We start from the raw sequence: 22,040 nt of genomic DNA on the forward strand, positions 1-22,040 counted from the left end.
CAGGAAACAGATTAGCCTATAATGGAGGTGACAGGCATGCAAATATGTCTCCTGCATATTCATTACAAAATAATTAACACCTGTATATATAATACAAATTAATTTCCTTTAGTCATTCAATTAAATAATACCTGAAATACTACATCAAATATATCACATTGTTGTAAAATCCAATCAGCTCTTCCCAAACATACACTCACATCCTAATTTCTCATCCATACCTATAAACCACATATACACATATCAGGACTAATATCTGAGTGAATATCAATACTTGACAGCCAACACTGTTACAATAGTGGTTATGGTGGACGTCCTTCGGGGTAGTTTCACCAGCAGACTGCAGGTTGTTGAGTATCCAACCATCTTGAAGAGCTGAAATGTGAATGAACGCAAGACCCCTGAAGACGCTCGATGAGAGCGAAACATAATCGTGTTGGGTCCTTTTGTGGCTACTTGACTGCTCTGTATAGAATACCCTGTGTTTGGGGAATTCTTTGAGTAAAAGCAACAGGACAATATCTGGAACGTGGAAAGTTTTGTGTCTTGGCGGTTTGTCGAGGAGGTGGTCAACAGAGACATAGTATTACATTACATGAACGCTGTTTAACAACCTTCTACTTCAACAATGAAGGATATTTCAAGTTTGATGGAAAATGCAACATTGAAATCCTCATCTGGTGATCGATTGGACAATGTGTTATGAACAATGTATGATTTTAAATATCAGAAAAATATTATTGTAACAGTGTCAGCTGTCAAGTATTGATATTCACTCAGATATTAGTCCTGATATGTGTATATGTGGGTTTATAGGTATGGATGAGAAATTAGGATGTGAGTGTATGTTTGGGAAGAGCTGATTGGATTTTACAACAATGTGATATATTTGATGTAGTATTTCAGGTATTATTTAATTGAATGAATAAAGGAAATTAATTTGTATTATATATACAGGTGTTAATTATTTTGTGATTATATTGATACAACTAGTCATTGAGTGTGAACCTTGATTTATGTGTGGTTCTGTATATTCATTATGGATATCCCGAAAACCCGACTAGCTGATGGTCCCCCAGGACAGGTTTGAGAACCACCGTGTTACTGCAGTGGAAATAGGATTAGTGTGGGAGAATCATGAGTAAACACCTGAGCTAAAAAGACAGCACAGCCTACTGCATTGGAAATCTCTATGTAGCACATGCTAGCAATTTATCTAAACATCTTGCTGTGCTGGAGGGAACGCTGCTTTAGCCAAATGTACACAACGAAATTAGCTTGCTCTGGTTTTCAGAGCAAGGGTTCAGATATGTGGCCAGAAAGACAACAGGTAGGCAGCTAGGTTGTTTATCATGGTTTGTTTGTGGGAAGAGAGAAGGCAAAGAAAGCTGTCAAAATGGGTTCCAAAATAAACAAAATTTTCCAAATGAGAGGCCAAGGGCTGCATTAATTGAAGAGTTAATACATATACAAGCACACGACTAAGAAATTCTAAGACATACCAACTGTGAGATTCGCCAACTGTGGTGGAAGATCTGTAGTCACCAGTCGATGTCTGAGTATTTGGTTCAGCTGGAGAAGGGTGGTTTGCTTCTCACTTTTTGTTATTGGATCTGGAGGAATGATCTTATCCTGCCAAAAGTAAAACAAGCCGCATCATTTGAGGCAATTCCAACTACTGAAATTATTTCCTAAAAACCTCATGGACAATGGAATTGCTGTTCCAACAAAGGATTTCATCCGGATATAGCAAAAGAATAGACACTGGCATGCATGGACCTCTTGGTTCACCCAATTTGCCAGGATGCCTCTGCCTCTATCTGCAAGACCCTACATTACTACTACTACTATTTAGCATTTCTATAGCGCTACAAGGCGTACGCAGCGCTGCACAAATATAGAAGAAAGACAGTCCCTGCTCAAAGAGCTTACAATCTAACAGACCAAAAATAAAGTAAGCAAATCAAATCAATTAATGTGTACGGGAAGGAAGAGAGGAGGGTAGGTGGAGGCGAGTGGTTACGAGTCAAAAGCAATGTTAAAGAGGTGGGCTTTCAGTCTAGATTTAAAGGTGGCCAAGGATGGGGCAAGACGTAGGGGCTCAGAAAGTTTATTCCAGGCGTAGGGTGCAGCGAGACAGAAGGCGCGAAGTCTGGAGTTGGCAGTAGTGGAGAAGGGAACAGATAAGAAGGATTTATCCATGGAGCGGAGTGCACGGGAAGGGGTGTAGGGAAGGACGAGTGTGGAGAGATACTGGGGAGCAGCAGAGTGAGTACATTTATAGGTTAGTAGAAGAAGTTTGAACAGGATGCGAAAACGGATAGGGAGCCAGTGAAGCGACTTGAGGAGAGGGGTAGTATGAGTAAAGCGACCCTGGCGGAAGATGAGACGGGCAGCAGAGTTTTGAACTGACTGGAGAGGGGAGAGGTGACTAAGTGGGAGGCCAGCAAGAAGCAGATTGCAGTAGTCTAAACGAGAGGTGACAAGGGTATGGATGAGGGTTTTGGTACAGTGCTCAGAAAGAAAGGGGCGGATTTTACGGATGTTGTAAAGAAAGAAACAACAGGTCTTGGCAATCTGCTGGATATGAGCAGAGAAGGAGAGAGAAGAGTCAAAGATGACCCCAAGGTTTTCGAGCTGAGGAGACAGGGAGAATGAGAGAGCCATCAACAGAAATAGAAAACGGGGAGAGCAAGGAGGTGGGTTTGGGGGGGAAAATGAGAAGCTCGGTTTTGGTCATATTTAATTTCAGGTGGCGTTGAGACATCCAGACAGCAATGTCAGACAAGCACGCAGAAACTTTGGTTTGGATGCAAGGTGAGATATCAGGGGTAGAAAGGTAGATTTGGGAGTCATCAGCATAGAGATGGTAGGTAAAGCCATGGGATGAGATTAATGAACCAAGGGAAGAAGTGTAGATAGAAAAGAGGAGGGGACCAAGAACAGAACCCTGAGGTACGCCGACAGGCAGAGGGATAGGAGTAGAAGAGGATCCACCAGAGTGAACACTAAAGGTCCGGAGGGAGAGGTAGGAAGAGAACCAGGAAAGGACAGAGCCCTGGAATCCAAGAGAGGACAGGGTAACCAGAAGTACGCTGTGATCGACAGTGTCAAAAGCAGCGGAAAGGTCAAGAAGAATGAGGATGGAATATTGACCTCTGGATTTAGCCAGTAATAGGTCATTGGAGACTTTAGTAAGCGCAGTTTCGGTTGAGTGGAGAGGGCGAAAACCAGATTGTAGTGGGTCAAGAATAGCATATGGGGAGAGAAAATCAAGGCAGCGGCGGTGAACAGCACACGCTCAAGTAATTTGGAGAGAAAAGGAAGAAGGGAGATGGGTCGGTAATTAGAGGGACAAGTAGGGTCGAGTGAAGGCTTCTTAAGGAGAGGTGTGACCACAGCATGTTTAAAGGCAGCAGGGGCAGTCGCAGTGGAAAGTGAGAGGTTGAGAATGTGACAGATAAAAGGAATAAGAGCAGGAGAGATGGCATTAAGAAGGTAGGTGGGAATGGGATCAGAGGAACAGGTGGTATATTTTGAGGAAGAAATGAGAAGTGTAGTTTCCTCAATAGTAACTTCAGGAAAGGAGGAAAGGGAATGAGGGGAAGGAGCGAGAGGGGAACGGACTAGTGGAGGGAGAGGTGGCGAGGTAGAGAATGCAAGGTTTATCTTTTGAACCTTGTCGTGAAAGAATTCAGCAAGGGTCTGAGAAGATAATGAAGGGGGAGTTGGGGGAGGGGGCACCTTGAGGAGAGAGTTCAATGTGGCGAAGAGAAGTCGAGGGTTAGAGCCAAGAGAGTTGGTCAGTTGGATATAATAATCCTGTTTGGCACGTAAAAGAGCAGATTGGAAGGAGGTCAGCATGAACTTAAAGTGTAAGAAATCAGCAAGGGCCCGAGATTTCTGCCAGAGGCGTTCGGCGAAGCGGGTACAGGAACGCAGGTAGCGGATATTAGAAGTCAGCCAAGATTGGGGTTTTGTACGCCTTATAGGGCGGGTCATCAAAGGTGCAAGAGTGTCTAAGGCAGAGAATAGAGTACTGTTGTAAGAAGAAACAGCCTCATTGACAGACGTGGATGGTGCCACAGTGGAGAGGAGGTTTGAAACATGGGAGGATAGAGATGAAGGGTCAATATCGTGAAGATTCCTAGATAAATTAGATAAGATAGGACGGGACTGGGATGGAGGAGATTTAAGTGTGAAAGTTATAAGATGGTGATCAGAGAGGGGAAGATCAGAGGCAAGGAAATTAGAGGGTGAACAGTTGGAGGAGAAGATGAGATCAAGACAGTGACCATTTTGATGAGTGGGGGAGGTGGAGCATAGTTGGAGATTAAAGGAGAACATTAAAGCGAATAACTTGGAAATATAAGAGTTGGAAGGATCATTAGCAGGAATATTAAAGTCACCAAGGATGAGAGAGGGGGAGGAAGGATCATGGAAGAAGGCAAGCCAGGCATCAAAGTCACTGAGAAAGGATGAAAGGGACTTATCAGGGGGACGATAAATGACCGCTATTCGAAGAGGCAGAGGAGAGAAAAGGCGGATAGAGTGAACTTCAAAGGAGGAAAAACAGTGAGATTGAGGTGGAAGAAGGGGTTGAAATCTGGAGGAGGGAGAGAGAAGTAGTCCAACACCGCCCCCACGACCAGCAGGGCAAGGAGTATGTGAAAATAGATAACCGCCATGGCACAGGGCTGCGACTGAAGCAGAGTCATCAGGGCAGAGCCAGGTTTCTGTTATGGCGAGCAGATGGAGGTGACGCAAGATAAAGAGGTCCTGGATATAGGGGAGTTTGTTACAGATAGAGCGGGCATTCCATAGGGCGCAAGAGAAGGGCAGAGAAGAGTAGGGGAGTAGAGAAACAGAGATGAGGTTAGAGAGGTCGCGGTGAGATCTATAGAGTTGGGATAATAGTTGGTGAGGGGGGCCAGGATTGGGATTGATGTCACCGGCTGAGCGTAAGAGAAGGAGTAAAAGAGAGCGGAGGAGAGTAGGAGAGGTGTGGCCACGAAGGTGTCGAAGGCGAGAAGTATTTAGGTGGAATGGGGAAGGCAAAATGGAGGGAAGAAAGAGACGGAGATTAAAAGCCAAGAGGGAGGAAGAGGGTAGGAGAGAAGGTGAGGTGATGAAGTCGATGGATGGGCAGTGAGTTCCTGTAGCGGAGAGAGGTAGGGGGTGAGGGAAAAGATTAGGAAGGGACAGGGCTAGGAAGAGAATGTGAATAGAGGCCATAAACAACTGAGGTACTTTAGCAACTGAGAAGAAGATTTAGATGTAAAGGGCACCTAGAGCGGAGGCCCTGAGTGGATCGGAGTGGACCTGGCTGTCACCCCGGAGAAGGCTGTAAGGATATGCAGATGAGCTGCAAGTCCTCCACAGCACCTGAAAGGCAGCCGGTGGTAGAGCTGGGCACCTCTCAGCTGAGGAAAGTCTTACCAGGGGTTAGGCCGAAGCCAGCATTCCTCCCCCTGAGGGTCGCCTGATCTCTAGTGAGTGTTCCCCAAAGAAACAGTATATCAAGAATTTAATAAAATAAAATAAAGTTATTTCCCTCCCTTCCCTCAGCATCTGTTCCAAGAATGTGGCCATTAATCTGGTTATTCCCACCTCTTCCTCTGAACTTTCCTGCTTCATATCAAGAACCCTTGTCCTTGAGCTGCTTCTTCTGTGGAAAATGATACCTTCTATACTTCATGGAAGTTCCCAAATATTTGATTGTTCCTGACATAATCCCCTTTTCCTTTCTTGAGTGCACAGCGCCTCTCTGTATAGACACAGGACATAGTAAGCCAAAATGTCCAGTGATTAACATATAATAGAATAGGTAGTATTTAATTTTACCATTTAAGCTGTGCTTGGGCTTCTTAAGTCTCAGTTGTACCCAAAAAGAAGCTTATGAGATCTTACAGATATCAAAATGTGTTGCCAGTAGGTGTGCATAGGGAGGTGATGGGTGGGGGAGGGTTTGTCAGCGATGTGGTTTTCATGCCTATGACACTTGGGAGGTATCTTATTTCATTATGTATTACGTTTATGTTTATTAAAACTTTCTTAAATCACTTTTTTTTTAAACAAATAAATCAAAGCAATGTACATAATTTAATAAAATCAATAAAAAAAAGGAATGCCATCAAAACAATAGCAAAGAACACAAGCATATCAAGGTCAATCACATCGCTAAATCCCTCACTGCAAGGGGCACCCGTCACTACTGGTAAAATCCTACTACTACTATTAAACATTTCTATAGCGCTACTAGACTTACGCAGCGCTGTACAAATTAACATGAAAAGACAGTCCCTGCTCAACAGAGCTTACAATCTAAATTGGACAGACGAATAGACAGCTAGGGGTGGGGAAATTGCAGTGGTAGGGGGTGATAAGTGAGGGTGTTGAGTAAGAGAGTCATGGTTAGGAGTCGAAAGCAGTAGCAAAGAGGTGGGCTTTAAGCCTAGACTTGAAGACAGCCAGAGACTGAGCCTGACGTACTGGCTCAGGGAGTCTATTCCAGGCATAGGGAGCAGCAAGATAGAAGGAACAGAGCCAGGAGTTAGCAGTGGGGGAGAAGGGGGACGACAGGAGACATTTACCCAGCAAACGGAGTTCACGGGGAGGAGTGTAGGGAGAGATGAGAGCGGAAAGGTACTGAGGAGCTGCAGAGTGGATGCACTTGTAGGTCAAAGGGAGAAGTTTGAACCGTATGCGGAAGCGGATAGGGAGCCAGTGAAGCGACTTGAGGAGAGGGCTAACGTGAGTATAGCGACTCTGGCGGAATATAAGATGCGCAGCAGAGTTTTGGACAGCTTGAAGAGAAGATAGATGGCTGAGCGGGAGATCAGCAAGAAGCAAATTGCAGTAGTCTAGGCGAGAGGTGATAAGGGTGTGGGTACATTATGGTCCAGAATAAAACTTATTACAAAGAAAAGGTTTTAGCCTAACCTTAAAATTCTTAAATGAACGTTCGGTCCTAATTTCTAAAGGAAAGTTATTCCACAAAAATGAGGCCTTAAATAAAAAGTGCTCTTTCTTGTTGCCTCCCAATACGCCTGTCTAGAGTTGGAAGGAAGTAACCTGAAATCGTTCATAGTATGTAGGTTGCGAACAGAACACAAGGGACAGTCAGTTTTTCCAGGTACTCAGGAATACCTGTATGAACAGCCTTCAAGGTCAATGAAAGAATTTTGACCTGAATGAGAAAACAGGAAGACAGTGAAGTCTCATAAAAAGAGGAGTGGCATGGTCCCTGTGTTGAGCAGAACAGGGCAGTCATGTGGCAGTATTTTGTAGTGTCAGGAAATGTTTAATTTGTAGCTTGGGAAGGCCTGCATAAATGATGTTACAGTAATCTAATCGTGAGCTTATAAAGGCATGAAACAGTATGAAGGGCATCAAATCAAGGATGCCTTTCATGAACCTTAGTTTATGAAGGGCGAAAAATCCATTGCTCAGTACAGAGGACATATGGGCTGTAGAGATGAGATTACAAATCAGAATCACTCCAAGATACTTAAATTGTGATACCAGTTCAACTGGATGCTGGGCTCAATGGACCCTTGGTCTTTTCCCAGTGTGGCATTACTTATGTACTTATGGGCCAAATAGGATGGGATTAACGGAAGGAACAGGGGCATGGCCAATAATCCAACAGGCCATAGTTTTTTTGAGTGTTGAGGACCATAAAATGACCCTTCAACCAGCTTGATATACTGTTTAGGCAATTCTGAAGGAGTGATAGGTCAGGGTTAAGCATAGTGGTATAATGAATAATTAAAATATCAAATGCATAAAAGTAAGTAATAAGATCAAAGGACTGAATAAGTGCAGCTAATAAGCTGAGATAGATGTTAAAGATTATCGGGAATAAAAGCGACCCCTGTGGCACTCCACAGGATAATGAAAAGGATCTTGATTGGCCTTGTGGGGAAGAAAATGTAAACATTCAACCTTGAAGGAAAGAAGTGAACCATTCACGGACTGTCAGATATTCCAACAAAAGACAGTGTAGTAAAAGCTTATGATAGATTGCATAAAGTGCTGTAAATTTGTATCTTTCATTTTTGTAAATCAGCCTTAACCCTATTTCTGCTGTATAAGCAGAATACACGTCTATTTAATTAAAATCTGTGAGGGTGGTGTGTGGCAAGACATGAAACAGAAATTGAATAGGATACAATGGAGAGACAGACCCGAGGTTCTTTGGAATATTAATTTCTACTCACTGTGATCAGCATCACTATCAAAGCATTTCAGTTATTACTTCAACACCAAGGCTCTCATGAATCAAAGTTCAAATGTGCACGCAGTTTGAGAAGAAAAAGGTAGGAATTCTCTCCTTCCCCCCACCCCCCCCCCCCCCCCCCCCCCCCCACAACGCTGGAGCTCTGCATTAAAGAGGAAAGGGAAATGGGACTTGATATACCGCCTTTCTGAGGTTTTTGCAACTACATTCAAAGCGGTTTAAAAGGCTTCTACATGGAATGTTGCTAGTGGAATAGCAACATTCCATGTAGAATCACAAATAGGGAAAGGGAAATGGGACTTGATATACTGCCTGAGGTTTTTGCAACTACATTCAAAGCGGTTTACATATATTCAGGTACTTATTTTTGTACCCGGGGCAATGGAGGGTTAAGTGGCATATGGAGGCGTAAACTAACAGTTAGTGCAGTGGCCTAAGAACCAGGGAAAGTGGGTTCGCTTCTCACTGCAGCTCCTTGTGACGCTGGACAAGTCACTTAACCCTCCATTACCCCAGGTACAAAATAAATGCCTGTATATGAACCGCTTTGACTGTAACCACAGAAAGGCAGTATATCAAATCCCAATCTCATTCCCTTTCCCGTATATCCCTGAGTGAAGATAAAAGCCCTGCAATTTGCTATGAGGTTCCTGGACTTCTGTCAAGCAGCAGAGCGACTTCCACGCTCAAAATTCAAGGTGGCTCATTGTCCATCCAGCTGAAAGTGCCTAAAAACCAAAAAGCTACTTTGCTGCTGAAGGGATCATGAATCTGGTGCCAGCAACAGCTGTCAGACATTGGAAACTGTCAAGCCTAAAGCCAATTATGGTTGCCATATGTCAAAAGGGATACAGCAGAATTAGAAGAGCTACCAAAATGATAAAGGGGAAAGAACTCTCATATGAGGAAAGGCTAAAGAGGTTAGGACTCTTCAGCTTTGAAAAGAGATGGCTAAGGAGGGATATGATTGAGGTCTACAAAATCCTGAGTGGTGTAGAACTAGTAAAAGTGAATAGATTTTTTACTCTTTCAAAAAGTACAAAGATTAGGGGACACTCAATGTAGTTATATGGAAATACTTTTAAAACAAACAGGAGGAAATATTTTTTCACTCAAATAGTTAAGCTCTGGAACTCGTTGCTGGAGGATCTGGTAACAGCGGTTAGCGTATCTGGGTTTAAAAATGTCCATAGTCTGCTATTGAGACAGATACGAGAAGCAACTGCTTGCCCTGGGATTTGTAGTATGGAGTGTTTGGGTTTCTGCCAGGTACTTGTGACCTGGATTAGTCACTGTTGGAAACAGGATACTGGGTTAGATGGACCACTGGTCTGACCCAGTACGGCCATTCTTATGTTCTTACGTTATTTACAGTCAAGGCAGCAGGCCATCAACTACACATTAAACAAATCAAGCAGTACAATCTTCCTCTCAGTACATGTGCCCTAAACTGGAAAACGAGACATGCATTCTCCCCAGTCAAAGGCCTCTTCCACAGATCAGGATATCATCAATTAAGCAAATGTAACCAACCAAATCAAATGAAGTCATTGTGTGCTCAGAGCAGAGACATAATAGAGCCTATGTTATGAGCCCAACTTCAAGTATATGCAGTGAATACCTAATTTTGTGTCGTCAATTAATTCTTCATTTTTACAAAATGCCAAAGTTTTTATTTTATTTTTTTTTTTAGTCCTCTTCAAATCCATAAATAGCCAAGCCCCCTTTTCAAACAATGTAAATTTTAAAAAATGGCAACTCACTCTAATACAGGTTGGCAGGCGTGGGTAAGACCCTGTAGTCAGCACATCAATGGCATATGGAATAGCAAAACTGGGCAACCGAGCATGAACCAGGGCATCCCGGGCCAAGGAAGCCAGACGGTCAGCAGTGTCCACGAACAGAATAGCTTGCTGGTCTAAAAAGCTCGAGATCATCTGCAGGACAACAAAATATTTTTCCACATTCTCTGCCAATGTACTTTGTCTTCACAACTCATACTTTAGCAGAGCAGCACATTCAAATCCTAACTACAGTTTAATGTAATAAAAAATAACACTAAAGTATGCTTGCTCCAAACAACAAAAAATATCAAATGACCCAGTCAGGGTTCTCAGGATATCCCCAAATCCTGAGTGCCCCAAGAACTGGGTTGAATCCCTCTGGGTCTATAAAGATCTTCTATTGCTCAACTTCATTATTTAGTCCAGGCCTGTCCAAGTTCAGAATACCCCTAATGAATATGCATAAGAGAGATCTGCATACATAGAAACAGAAAACAATGAAATAGATATCCAGTCTGCATATCCATACCATCCACTATCATTTCCTCTCCCTTAAATGGATGCGGTGGGCGTGCAAATCATTCTCATGCATATTCGTTAAGGATATCCTGAAAACCTGGCCTGTTTGCAGCCCTCAGGACTGAATTCATACAAGCCTGATTTAGAGCCTGTTTGACTTTAGGTAAACCTTTCTAAGTCAGATTTCAATGGATTTACACACTAAACACTTTCTATCACTACACAAAGCACCTTTAGGGGGAAGTTATCAACATGGGCTACTGTTAAGACCACCTGTCGACGGTAGAGAAAAATGCTGGATTGTTCCAGGGAGCACCAAAGCTCATACTGGTGATGTCGCTGCTACAATTATGTTTTATCTACCTCTGCCTGCTGGCAGGAAGGGATAACCCCCATTAGTGCAGAACAGTGGAGCCGATAAGACAGGTTATTTTACCTCAAGTCGTGCCACTTTAGCACAGGTCCCATTTTATGTAATAAGACCCTGTGCTAAAATAACCAATCTTAACGGTAGCCCATGTTGATAACTTCCCCCCTTAGTGTACAAACCTACAAAAAGTGATAATCTTGGCTAAAAATAAGGGGGAAAAAACCCCCACACTGCTGCGCCTCTATGGCCTTCAAGAATAAGTGATTACGGACAGTATGTGGGCACTCATGTAAGGGATAAGTGTGTTATGTATTTCTGCTTCCTGTGGAACATCTTAATTACTCCATATGGGAGCTGCAGTGGGGGTTTGCGTGCTGCTGAGCAGTAAACAGATGTTCACCTTTGTGTCCCAATAATATTTAAAACTGCCATTTCCCGGCTCTGCCTAAACGCAACATGGTAATAAGCTGTTCTGTTTAACATACACAGAATTAGGAAAAACAGCTCTTTCGAATCAGCAATCCATCATGAATGCCACCTAATTAATGTCTAAGAATAACAATGGGAGAGAAAGTATGTCTATATTTCTGCCCAAGATGTCTTCAAGTACATATACCCTAATTAGAGAACCTTCCCCAAAGGATTGTCAAGCTCTTTTTTCCTATTGTAATGGTCCATGCTTCTATACCAGTGCTTCCCTATCTTTCTGTGGTTGTCACCCCATGATCATGGCAAAATAAAATTGGTGAGCATCCCCCGCCATCGCTCCAAGGTGGAGGATAATGATGTACCAATGGAGACTCCACCCAGGCTGTGACCCCAGATATGGGTTTTGTGACCCAATTTGGGTCACAAAACCCATATCTCGCCAAGTACTTGCGAACTGGATTGGCCACTGTTGGAAACATGATACTGGGCTTGATGGACCTTCGGTTTGTCCCAGTATGGGAATTTGTTTGAGAAGGTCTGCCCTATACTCTGCTCAGGTTAGAAAAATATATCCCACCAAAGGAGGCCCAATGAAAATGTTCATGCAGCTGTGTTTTCCAGTATGTGCAGCTGGTTTGCAGCCATATGAACAGAAATGTTTGTGCTTTCTATCCATAGATAAACTGCTTAACAGTTTCTCCGCTACGTCACACCCACCCCTGAATGAAGAAATGCTAAATGGTGGTATTAGGCCCTAAAACAGCAACATTAACTACATTCTCTACAGAAGTACTACACTCATTATTTGCAGACCAGATTATAATGTCTTCGTGACTTACTGCACATTTTTCCACCTTCCCTGCATTGTTAGCCCATTTGACCAAGGCTAACAAGCGAACAAAGAGCTGCCGTGTGCGGCTGGCGAACTGCACGATCTCGATCTTCCTATAAAATAAGCACAGATCTCATCTCATCATCATAGCAAAAGGCAAAGAATCAGAGTGCAATCTTCTGATGGAGCAGTTTGGCAGGAGTAAACAGGACTCTATCCCATAGAGTACACCAGCTTCCAAACAAATCATCACAATACCAGTTTTAAATTCCCATTGATCTCAGCATTGGGGACAGAATATACTCCGAATCTTCACTGGTGAAAAAGCAGAGTTCCTACTACTACTATTTAGCATTTCTATAGCGCTACAAGGCATACGCAGTGCTGCACAAACATAGAAGACAGTCCCTGCTCAAAGAGCTTACAATCTAATAGACAAAAAATAAATAAAGTAAGCAAATCGAATTAATTATTGTGTACAGGAAGGAGGAGAGGAGGGTAGGTGGAGGCGAGTGGTTGCAAGTGGTTACGAGTCAAAAGCAATGTTAAAGAGGTGGGCTTTCAGTCTAGGTTTAAAGGTAGCCAAGGATGGGGCAAGACGTAGGGGCTCAGGAAGTTTATTCCAGGCGTAGGGTGCAGCAAGACAGAAGGCGCGAAGTCTGGAGTTGGCAGTAGTGGAGAAGGGAACAGATAAGAAGGATTTATCCATGGAGCGGAGTGCACGGGAAGGGGTGTAGGGAAGGACGAGTGTGGAGAGATACTGGGGAGCAGCAGAGTGAGTACATTTATAGGTTAGTAGAAGAAGTTTGAACAGGATGCGAAAACGGATAGGGAGCCAGTGAAGGGTCTTGAGGAGAGGGGTAGTATGAGTAAAGCGACCCTGGCGGAAGATGAGACGGGCAGCAGAGTTTTGAACCGACTGGAGAGGTGACTAAGTGGGAGGCCAGCAAGAAGCAGATTGCAGTAGTCTAAACGAGAGGTGACAAGGGTGTGGATGAGGGTTTTGGTAGAGTGCTTGGAAGGAAAGGGGCGGATTTTACGGATGTTGTAAAGAAAGAAACGACAGGTCTTGGCAGCCTGTAGCAGGTGTTCTCCGAAGACAGCAGGCCAAGTATTCTCGTAGCTGGGTGATGTCATCCGACAGAGCCTGGTGCAGATGCTGACTAGCGAGATCAAGAACTTTCTAGTAGCCTCCCATCATGTGTGCATTGGTGCCTCCCTGCTTCACGCACAAGCGCTGGTCCTTCAGCCCTTCTGATTAGCTAAGACAGACAACTCCAAGGAGAAGTGGGAGGGTATGTGAGAATACTTGGCCTGCTGTCCTCAGCGAACACCTGCTACAGGTAAATAACTTTGCTTTCTCTGAGGACAAGCAGGCCGTCATATTCCCACAGCTAGGAATACCTAACTACCAGGCTCACTGAAACCAATAATGCTAGTACAATAGGGGCTCGACATGACAAGGCCTGTTAATTAATCAGCCTGAAACAATACGTGTGGATTTTGCCCCAGCCAGCTGTCTCGTCGGGTGTCCTGCTCAAGGCAGTAAAGAGATGTGAATGTATGGGCTGATGACCACGTCACAACTTCCCATCCTGTTTGGGTCAAAAGAAACAAAAGGCTGGGTGGACTGTCTATGGGCTTTATTCTGTTCCAGATAGAAGGCTAAGGCTTGCATGCAATCCAAGGTATACAGTACACTCTCGCACAGATCGGCATGTGATTTTGGGAAAAATGTTGGTAGAAAATTGACCGATTAAGATGGAACTCTGACACTACCTTAGGAAGAAACTTAAGGTGCATGCGGAGAACTACTCTATTGTGGTGAAACTTAGTGCAAGAAGGGTCAACTACTAAGGTCTGAAGCTCACTGACCCTGCGAGCTGAAGTGACTGCCACCACAAACACAATTTTCCAGGTCAAATACTTCAGACGACAGAAATCAAGCGGCTCAAAAGGAGCTGTCATCAGCTGGATGAGGACAACGTTGAGATCCCATGACATAGCTAGAAGTCTGTTAGGGGGTTTTGTCAATAACAAACCTGGCATGAAGCGAACAACTACAGGCTGTACAGAGATGTGCTTACCTCCCACATGGTGATAAGCACTAACTACACCAAGATGAACCCTTAAAACGTTGGTTTTCAAACCAGACTCAGCGGGGTTTTAAAAAGGTTTGGATAGCTTCCTAAAAGAAAAGTACATAAGCCATTATTAAAATGGACTTGGGAAAATCCACTTCTTATTTCTAGGATAAGCAGCATAAAATGTACAGTACTGTTTTGGGATCTTGCCAGGTACTTGTGACCTGGATTGGCCACTGTTGGAAACAGGATACTGGGCTTGATGGACCTTCAATCTGTCCCAGTATGACAAAGCTTATGTACTTATACGTACTGAAAGATGTCAGGAAGTATTTTTTCACAGAGAGGGTGGTGGATGCTTGGAATGCCCTCCCGCGGGAGGTGGTGGAGATGAAAATGGTAACGGAATTCAAACATGCGTGGGATATGCATAAAGGAATCCTGTGCAGTAGGAATGGATCCTCAGAAGCTTAGCTGAAATTGGGTGGCGGAGCAGGTGGGGGAAGAGGAGTTGGTGGTTGGGAGGCGAGGATAGTGGAGGGCAGACTTATAAGGTCTGTGCCAGAGTCGGTGATGGGAGGCGGGACTGGTGGTTGAGAGGCGGGAAATACTGCTGGGCAGACTGGTACGGTCTGTGCCCTGAAAAAGGCAGGTACAAATCAAGGTAAGGTATACACATGAGTATATCTTGTTGGGCAGACTGGATGGACCATGCAGGTCTTTTTCTGCCATCATCTACTATGTTACTATGTTGTTCCAAATGGCCCTGAGCTCAAGGAGATTGATATGGAGATCTGTTTCCAGAGTACACCAAGTCCCCTGGGTGTGAAGTCCATCTACAAGAACTCCATATCCTACGTTGGATACATCAATTGTGAGCACCTTCGGAGGAGGTGGAATTTAGAATGGTAGTTCCATAGTCAAATTCATCCAAATTGTCCACCAGAGAAGGGCACAAGTCAACTCTGGAGGAATTTAGATGATATCCATTGGGTTCCTGGCCACCTGAGACCACTGGGAAGCTAGTCTCCACTAGGCTTCTGTCAAGTGGAAATGTGCAATGGAAGTGACATAGAGGCCATGTGGCCCATCATTCTCAACATCTGTAGCTGTGACCTGCTTGCTGCTTCGGACTTGTGAGGCAAGCATTGACAAGGTCTCTGCTCTCACTTGTGGAAGAGCTAAGCCTGCAATGTACTAGCAGGGCTCCTATGTATTCGAATCGCTGGACTGGGAGAATGTAGGACTTGGGATAGTTTATGACCAACCCAACACCCAAACAGTTAGGCACATTGACTTCGATGCCCCCTCCAGTGATGTGCTCTTGATCAGCCAATCATCTAGACTTAGTGTACTGCGGACCTAAGACTGCAAGTGAAGGCTCATGTGGAACTGTACGACTGGATGAGGGCAACAAGCATTGAGGTCTGTAAAGCTTTCCTCCCAAATTAGTCTAGTGTGCCAGCCTCTCTACCTGGGGGCACTGAAGCATGAGTCCTGGAGCTACTGGCTCATTTGAGAGCAGATTCCAACACAAGAGAGTGGGGTAGCAGTTGAGCCTTTTCAAATCTGGAAACCTTCTGGATACAGTACTGCATATCCACCTTAGGTGCAATCTGACTGAGAGAGGGGATTCCCAGTTCTTCATCAGTGCATCTTGAGGGATAGGGTACAATGGTACAGTGATCCTTTCCTTAGAAAAAGACTCGTAGCCCAGGACAGTCAACATTCCCACTCAGGGCTCTTCCTCTGTTTCTAACTTAAAAGGGATGGCAGAAGCCATCTCCATATTAAAACCAGTGAAAGAGACCCTCAGGTGGAGACTTACATTTCCCTTGACATGGGGAGGGATCAGAAGGTATCCTATAAGACTCCTCCTTTGAGAAGTAATGTGAGTCCTCCTCTGAAACCCATAAGCGGGACCATTCAGACTCTTCACCATACTCAGGTTGTACTGAATGAGTCTGTGCCTGCCTCGACTTAGTGGATTTATGTACATACCCCAAAGAGCGCCAAGGTAAAGACCTACTCTCCAGGAAAGCGTCCTCCCTGCTCTGCGAAAAAAACAAAAACTGAAGGAGCCACACTTGCGCGTCGGGCAGGAAGGTACCACTACATACTTAGTGGGACACTACTAGAAAGTTCTTGATTTCACTAGTCAACGTCTGTACCAAGCTCTGTTGGATGATGTCACACAGCTGTGAGAATATGACAGGCTGCTTGTCCTCTGAGAACTTTAAATTTATCATAACAGAATTTTTTCAAATGATTTTACAGATTAAATTCAACATAATTCAATCTTGAAAAAGAACATTTTCCAATTTAAGAAATAAAAAATAAGTTCAATGTATCATCCCAAGAAGTAAATCCCAAGAAGTAAATCCTTGGACACGGGAGAGGTTCCGTGGGATTGGAGAACGGCGGAGGTGGTCCCTCTTCACAAAAGTGGTGATAGGGAAGAAGCTAGAAACTACAGGCCGGTAAGCCTCACTTCGATTATTGAAAAAGTAATGGAAGCGATGCTGAAGGAAAGGATAGTGAATTTCCTGGAAGCAAATAAGTTGCAAGATCCGAGATATAGTAACATAACATAGTAGATGACGGCAGAAAAAGACCTGCATTGTCCATCCAGTCTGCCCAACAAGATAAACTCATATGTGTATACCTTACCTTGATTTGTACCTGCCTTTTTCAGGGCACAGACCGTACAAGTCTGCCCAGCAGTATTTCCCGCCTCCCAACCACCAGTCCCGCCTCCCATCACCGGCTCTGGCACAGACCATATAAGTCTGCCCTCCACTATCCTCGCCTCCCAACCACCAACCTCTCTTCCCCCACCTGCTCCGCCACCCAATTTTGGCTAAGCTTCTGAGGATCCATTCCAACTGCACAGGATTCCTTTATGCATATCCCACGCATGTTTGAATTCCGTTACCGTTTTCATCTCCACCACCTCCCGCGGGAGGGCATTCCAAGCATCCACCACCCTCTCCGTGAAAAAATACTTCCTTAAATCTTTTTTGAGTCTGCCCCCCTTCAATCTCATTTCATGTCCTCTCGTTCTACCGCCTTCCCATCTTCGGAAAAGATTTTTTTGCGGATTAATACCTTTCAAGTATTTGAACGTCTGTATCATATCACCCCTGTTCCTCCATTCCTCCAGGGTATACATGTTCAGGTCAGCAAGTCTTTGCTCATACGTCTTGTAACGCAAATACCATACCATTCTCGTAGCTTTTCTTTGCACCGCTTCCATTTTTTTAACATCCTTCGCAAGGTGCGGCCTCCAAAACTGAACACAATACTCCAGGTGGGGCCTCACCAACGACTTGTACAGGGGCATCAACACTTCCTTTCTTCTGCTGATCACACCTCTCTCTATATACAGCCTAGCAACCTTCTCGCTACGGCCACCGCCTTGTCACACTGTTTCATCGCCTTCAGATCCTCGGATACTATCACCCCAAGATCCCTCTCCCCCTCAGTACCTATCAGACTCTCACCACCTAACACATAAGTCTCTCGTGGGTTTCTACTCCCTAAATGCATCACTTTGCATTTCTTCGCATTGAATTTTAATTGCCAAACCTTAGACCATTCTTCTAGCTTCCTCAGATCCCTTTTCATGCTTTCCACTCCCTCCCGAGTGTCCACTCTACTGCAAATCTTAGTATCATCCGCAAATAGGCAAACTTTACCTTCTAACCCTTCGGCAATGTCACTCACAAATATATTGAACAGAATCGGCCCCAGCACCGATCCCTGAGCCACTCCACTACTCACCTTTCCCTCCTCCGAGCGAACTCCATTTACCACCACCCTCTGTCGTCTGTCCGTCAACCAGTTCCTAATCCAGGTCACCACTTCGGGACCTATCTTCAGCCCATCTAGTTTATTTAAGAGCCTCCTGTGGGGAACCGTGTCAAAAGCTTTGCTAAAATCTAAGTAGATTACGTCTATAGCACGTTGATGATTCAATTCTCTAGTTACCCAATCAAAGAATTCAATGAGATTCGTTTGGCACGATTTCCCTCTGGTAAAACCATGTTGTCTCGGATCTTGCAACTTCTTGGCTTCTAGGAAATTCACTATCCTTTCCTTCAGCATGGCTTCCATTACTTTTCCAATAACTGAAGTGAGGCTTACCGGCCTGTAGTTTCCAGCTTCTTCCCTATCACCACTTTTGTGAAGAGGTACCACCACCGCCGTTCTCCAGTCCCTCGGAACCTCTCCCGTCTCTGAGCTCCCTCAATATTCTGGGGTGGATCCCGTCCGGTCCCATGGCTTTGTCCACCTTTAGCTTTCCAAGTTGTTGATACACACTCTCTTCTGTGAATGGTGCTATATCCATTCCATTCTCAGGTGTACTTTTGCCAGTCCCTCGCGGTCCTTCTCCAGGATTTTCTTCAGTGAAAACAGAACAAAAGTATCTATTTAGCAAATTGGCTAAATGGTTTTACCAAAGGGAAATCGTGCCAAACGAATCTCATTGAATTCTTTGACTGGGTGACCGGAGAATTAAATCAAGGACGTGCTATGGACGTAATCTACTTAGATTTCAGCAAAGCTTTAGACACAGTTCCCCACAGAAGGCTCTTAAATAAACTAGGCGGGCTGAAGAAAGGACCCGAAGTGGTGAACTGGATTAGGAACTGGTTGACGGGCAGATGCCAGAGGGTGGTGGTGAATGGAGTTCGCTCGGAGGAGAGAAAGGTGAGTAGTGGAGTGCCTCAGGGATTGGTGCTGGGGCCGATTCTATTCAATATATTTGTGAGTGATATTGCCGAAGGCTTACAAGGTAAAGTTTGCCTTTTTGCGGATGACACCAAGATTTGCAACAGAGTGGACACCCCGGAGGGAGTGGAAAGCATGAAAAAAGATCTGCAGAAGCTAGAAGAATGGTCTAACGTTTGGCAATTAAAGTTCAATGCGAAGAAATGCAAAGTGATGCACTTAGAGAATAGAAATCCACGGGAGACACATGTGTTAGACGGTGAGAGAGTGATAGGTACGGACGGGTAGAGGGATCTTGGGGTGATAGTATCTGAGGACCTGAAGGCGACGAAACAGTGTGACAAGGCGGTGGCCTGTAGCGAGAAGATTGCTAGGCTGTATATAGAGAGAGGTGTGACCAGCAGAAGAAAAGAGGTTTTAATACCCCTGTATAAGACGCTGGTGAGGCCCCACCTGGAGTATTGTGTTCAGTTTTGGAGGCTGTATCTTGTGAAGGATGTTAAAAAAAATGGAAGCGGTGCAAAGAAAAGCTACGAGAATGGTATGGGATTTGCATTACAAGATGTATGAGGAGAGACTTGTTGACCTAAACATGTATACCCTGGAGGAAAGGAGAAATAGGGGTGAAATGATACAGACGTTCAAATATTTGAAAGGTATTAATCTGCAAACGAACCTCTTCCGGAGAGGGGAAGGCGGTAGAACTAGAGGACATGAAATGAGATTGAAGGGGAGCAGACTCAAGAAAAATGTCAGAAAGTATTTTTTCACGGAGAGAGTGGTGGATGCTTAGAATGCCCTCCCGCGGGAGGTGGTGGAGAGGAAAACGGTAACGGAATTCAAACTTGCGTGGGATAAACAAAGAAATCCTGCTCAGAAGGAAGGGATCCCCAGAAGCTTAGCCGGTGTTGAGAGGCAGGGCTGGTGGTTGGGAGGTGGGGATAGTGCTGGGCAGACTTATACGGTCTGTGCCAGAGCCGGTGGTGGGAGGCGAGGCTGGTGGTTGGGAGGTGGGGATAGTGCTGGGCAGACTTATACGGTCTGTGCCCTGAAAAAGACAGGTACAAATCAAGGTAAGGTATACACAAAAAATGGCACATGTGAGTTTAACTTGTTGGGCAGACTGGGAGAACCATGCAGGTCTTTTTCTGCCGTCATCTACTATGTTACTAAGTAAAGGAAATTTTAGATCAAGAGGAGGATCCAAATAGAAACCTCAAACAAAATTTAACAGTAAATTATACCCACTGTGCACTGTGTGATATTACCTCTTCACCACTGCAAACATACATGATCAGAACAGATAACCACACCCACGTGTTGGTACTGGACCAGGTAATGTATGCACTATTCATTAACAGAAAGCCAGAACTGACCATGAGTTAGTGATCATATCCAGCAGTTTGTGACCCTCTTAAATGCAACCGCCTTCAGAAGGTTCATAAAGCTGCAGCAGAGCACTTACAGAATTAGAAAAGAACTTTCCTAAGGAGATAATTTTCTTTCCATTAGTGCTTCACACTATTACAGAACTTGTGGGTAGTTGTGCCCATAGAACAGCAGGTAGAGATAGAATACACAGAATCACGCTGTGTCCTATAAGCCCTGCGTGGACCTCAGCTATTCAGTATTCAAATAACCAAGCAGATTAAGAAAAGCGTCAACTCAACAAATTTGAACCAGAACCATATAAAAATGACATCATCAACTAAGTACAACTCCTCCAACAAGGATGCAGTGCATCCGAGGAGAACCTGAGCATAAGAATAAGTGACCCTTAATATTCACAATCACGGGTAGGCTTCTGGAATAGTGTGAAGCATTAATGGAAAGCAAATTATCAGGCAAGACAATTTCTCCTTCCACAGTGCTGCTTTCACACTATTCTATAACTTGTGAGATGTCCAAAAGCAATCCCTTGCTGAGGATGGAATTCCGGCGCCGGCATCTGCAACAATGCAGTCCCAAAATGCACCTTCTCACTGGCCAAGCCGTAAGACCAAATGAGGACGAATACTCCATCAGTCTCGGGCACTGCCTTAGAAAGCCCGAACCCTGAGGGAGTCACAGCGGACTTCGGTCCAGATGGCGGATTAGATACACATAGCACTGTCTTATTGGCCAGTCTAGAGCCACCAGAAACATCAACCCAGATTGAAGAGCGACCCTTCGGAGGACAAGCCCCACCATTGGCCAAGGAGGGAAAACATACAGGAGACTGGCGTGTGGCCATGGAAGAGGCAAAACGTTGAGACCCTCAGAGAAAGACTCTTTGTGATGGCTAAGAACCTGACTACCATGGAGTTCATTCTGGTGGCTATCAAGTCCACGAACAGGAGCCCCCAGCGTAACATAATTTGCTGAAACGCCTCGGTGGATAACTCCCAATCCCTCAGGTCTAGGAAATCTGCTCACTCATTCAGGTCACCTGCAATGTGTGCTGCTGACAGGCCGAGAAGTACATAAATATTGTCATACTGGGACTGACCAAAGGTCCATCAAGCCCAGCACCCTGTTTCCAACAGTGGCCAATCCAGGTCACAAATACCTGGCAAAATCCCAAAAAAGTACAAAACATTTTATGCTGCTAATCCCAGAAATAAGCAGTGGATTTTCCCCAAGTCCATTTTAATAATGGTCTATGGATTTTTCCTTTAGGAAGCCATACAAAACCTTTTTAAACCCCGCTAAGCTAACCGCCTTTACCACATTCTCTGCCAATGAATTGCAGAGTTTAATTACACGTTGAGTGAAGAAACATTTTCTCTGATTCATTTTAAATTTACTACTTTGTAGCTTCATTGAATGTCCAAGTATTTTTGGAAAGCATAAACAGACGCTTCACGTCTACCCTTTCAACTCCACTCATTAATTTATAGACTTATCATATCTCCCCTCAGCCGTCTTTTTTTCCAAGCTGAACAGCCCTAGCCACTTTAGCCTTTCCTCATAGGGAAGTCGTCCCATCCCCTTTATCATTTCTGCCGCCCTTCTCTGCACCTTTTCTAATTCCACTATATCTTCTTTGAGATGCGGTCACCAGAAT

At 44.5% G+C, this 22,040-nt stretch overlaps 1 protein-coding gene across 1 annotated transcript in view; it reads right to left on the reverse strand.

Moving 5' to 3' along the window:
• MED14 (mediator complex subunit 14) overlaps window positions 1-22,040 on the reverse strand; it is a 157,993-nt gene that overhangs the window by 109,175 nt on the left and 26,778 nt on the right. Inside the window, 3 exon segments of the mRNA XM_030202340.1 lie at window positions 1,503-1,632; window positions 10,006-10,179; window positions 12,184-12,289. Coding sequence (XP_030058200.1) covers window positions 1,503-1,632; window positions 10,006-10,179; window positions 12,184-12,289 — 410 coding nt within the window.

The sequence above is a fragment of the Microcaecilia unicolor genome, chromosome 4 (assembly GCF_901765095.1).
Source record: "Microcaecilia unicolor chromosome 4, aMicUni1.1, whole genome shotgun sequence".
Lineage (NCBI taxonomy): Eukaryota > Metazoa > Chordata > Amphibia > Gymnophiona > Siphonopidae > Microcaecilia > Microcaecilia unicolor.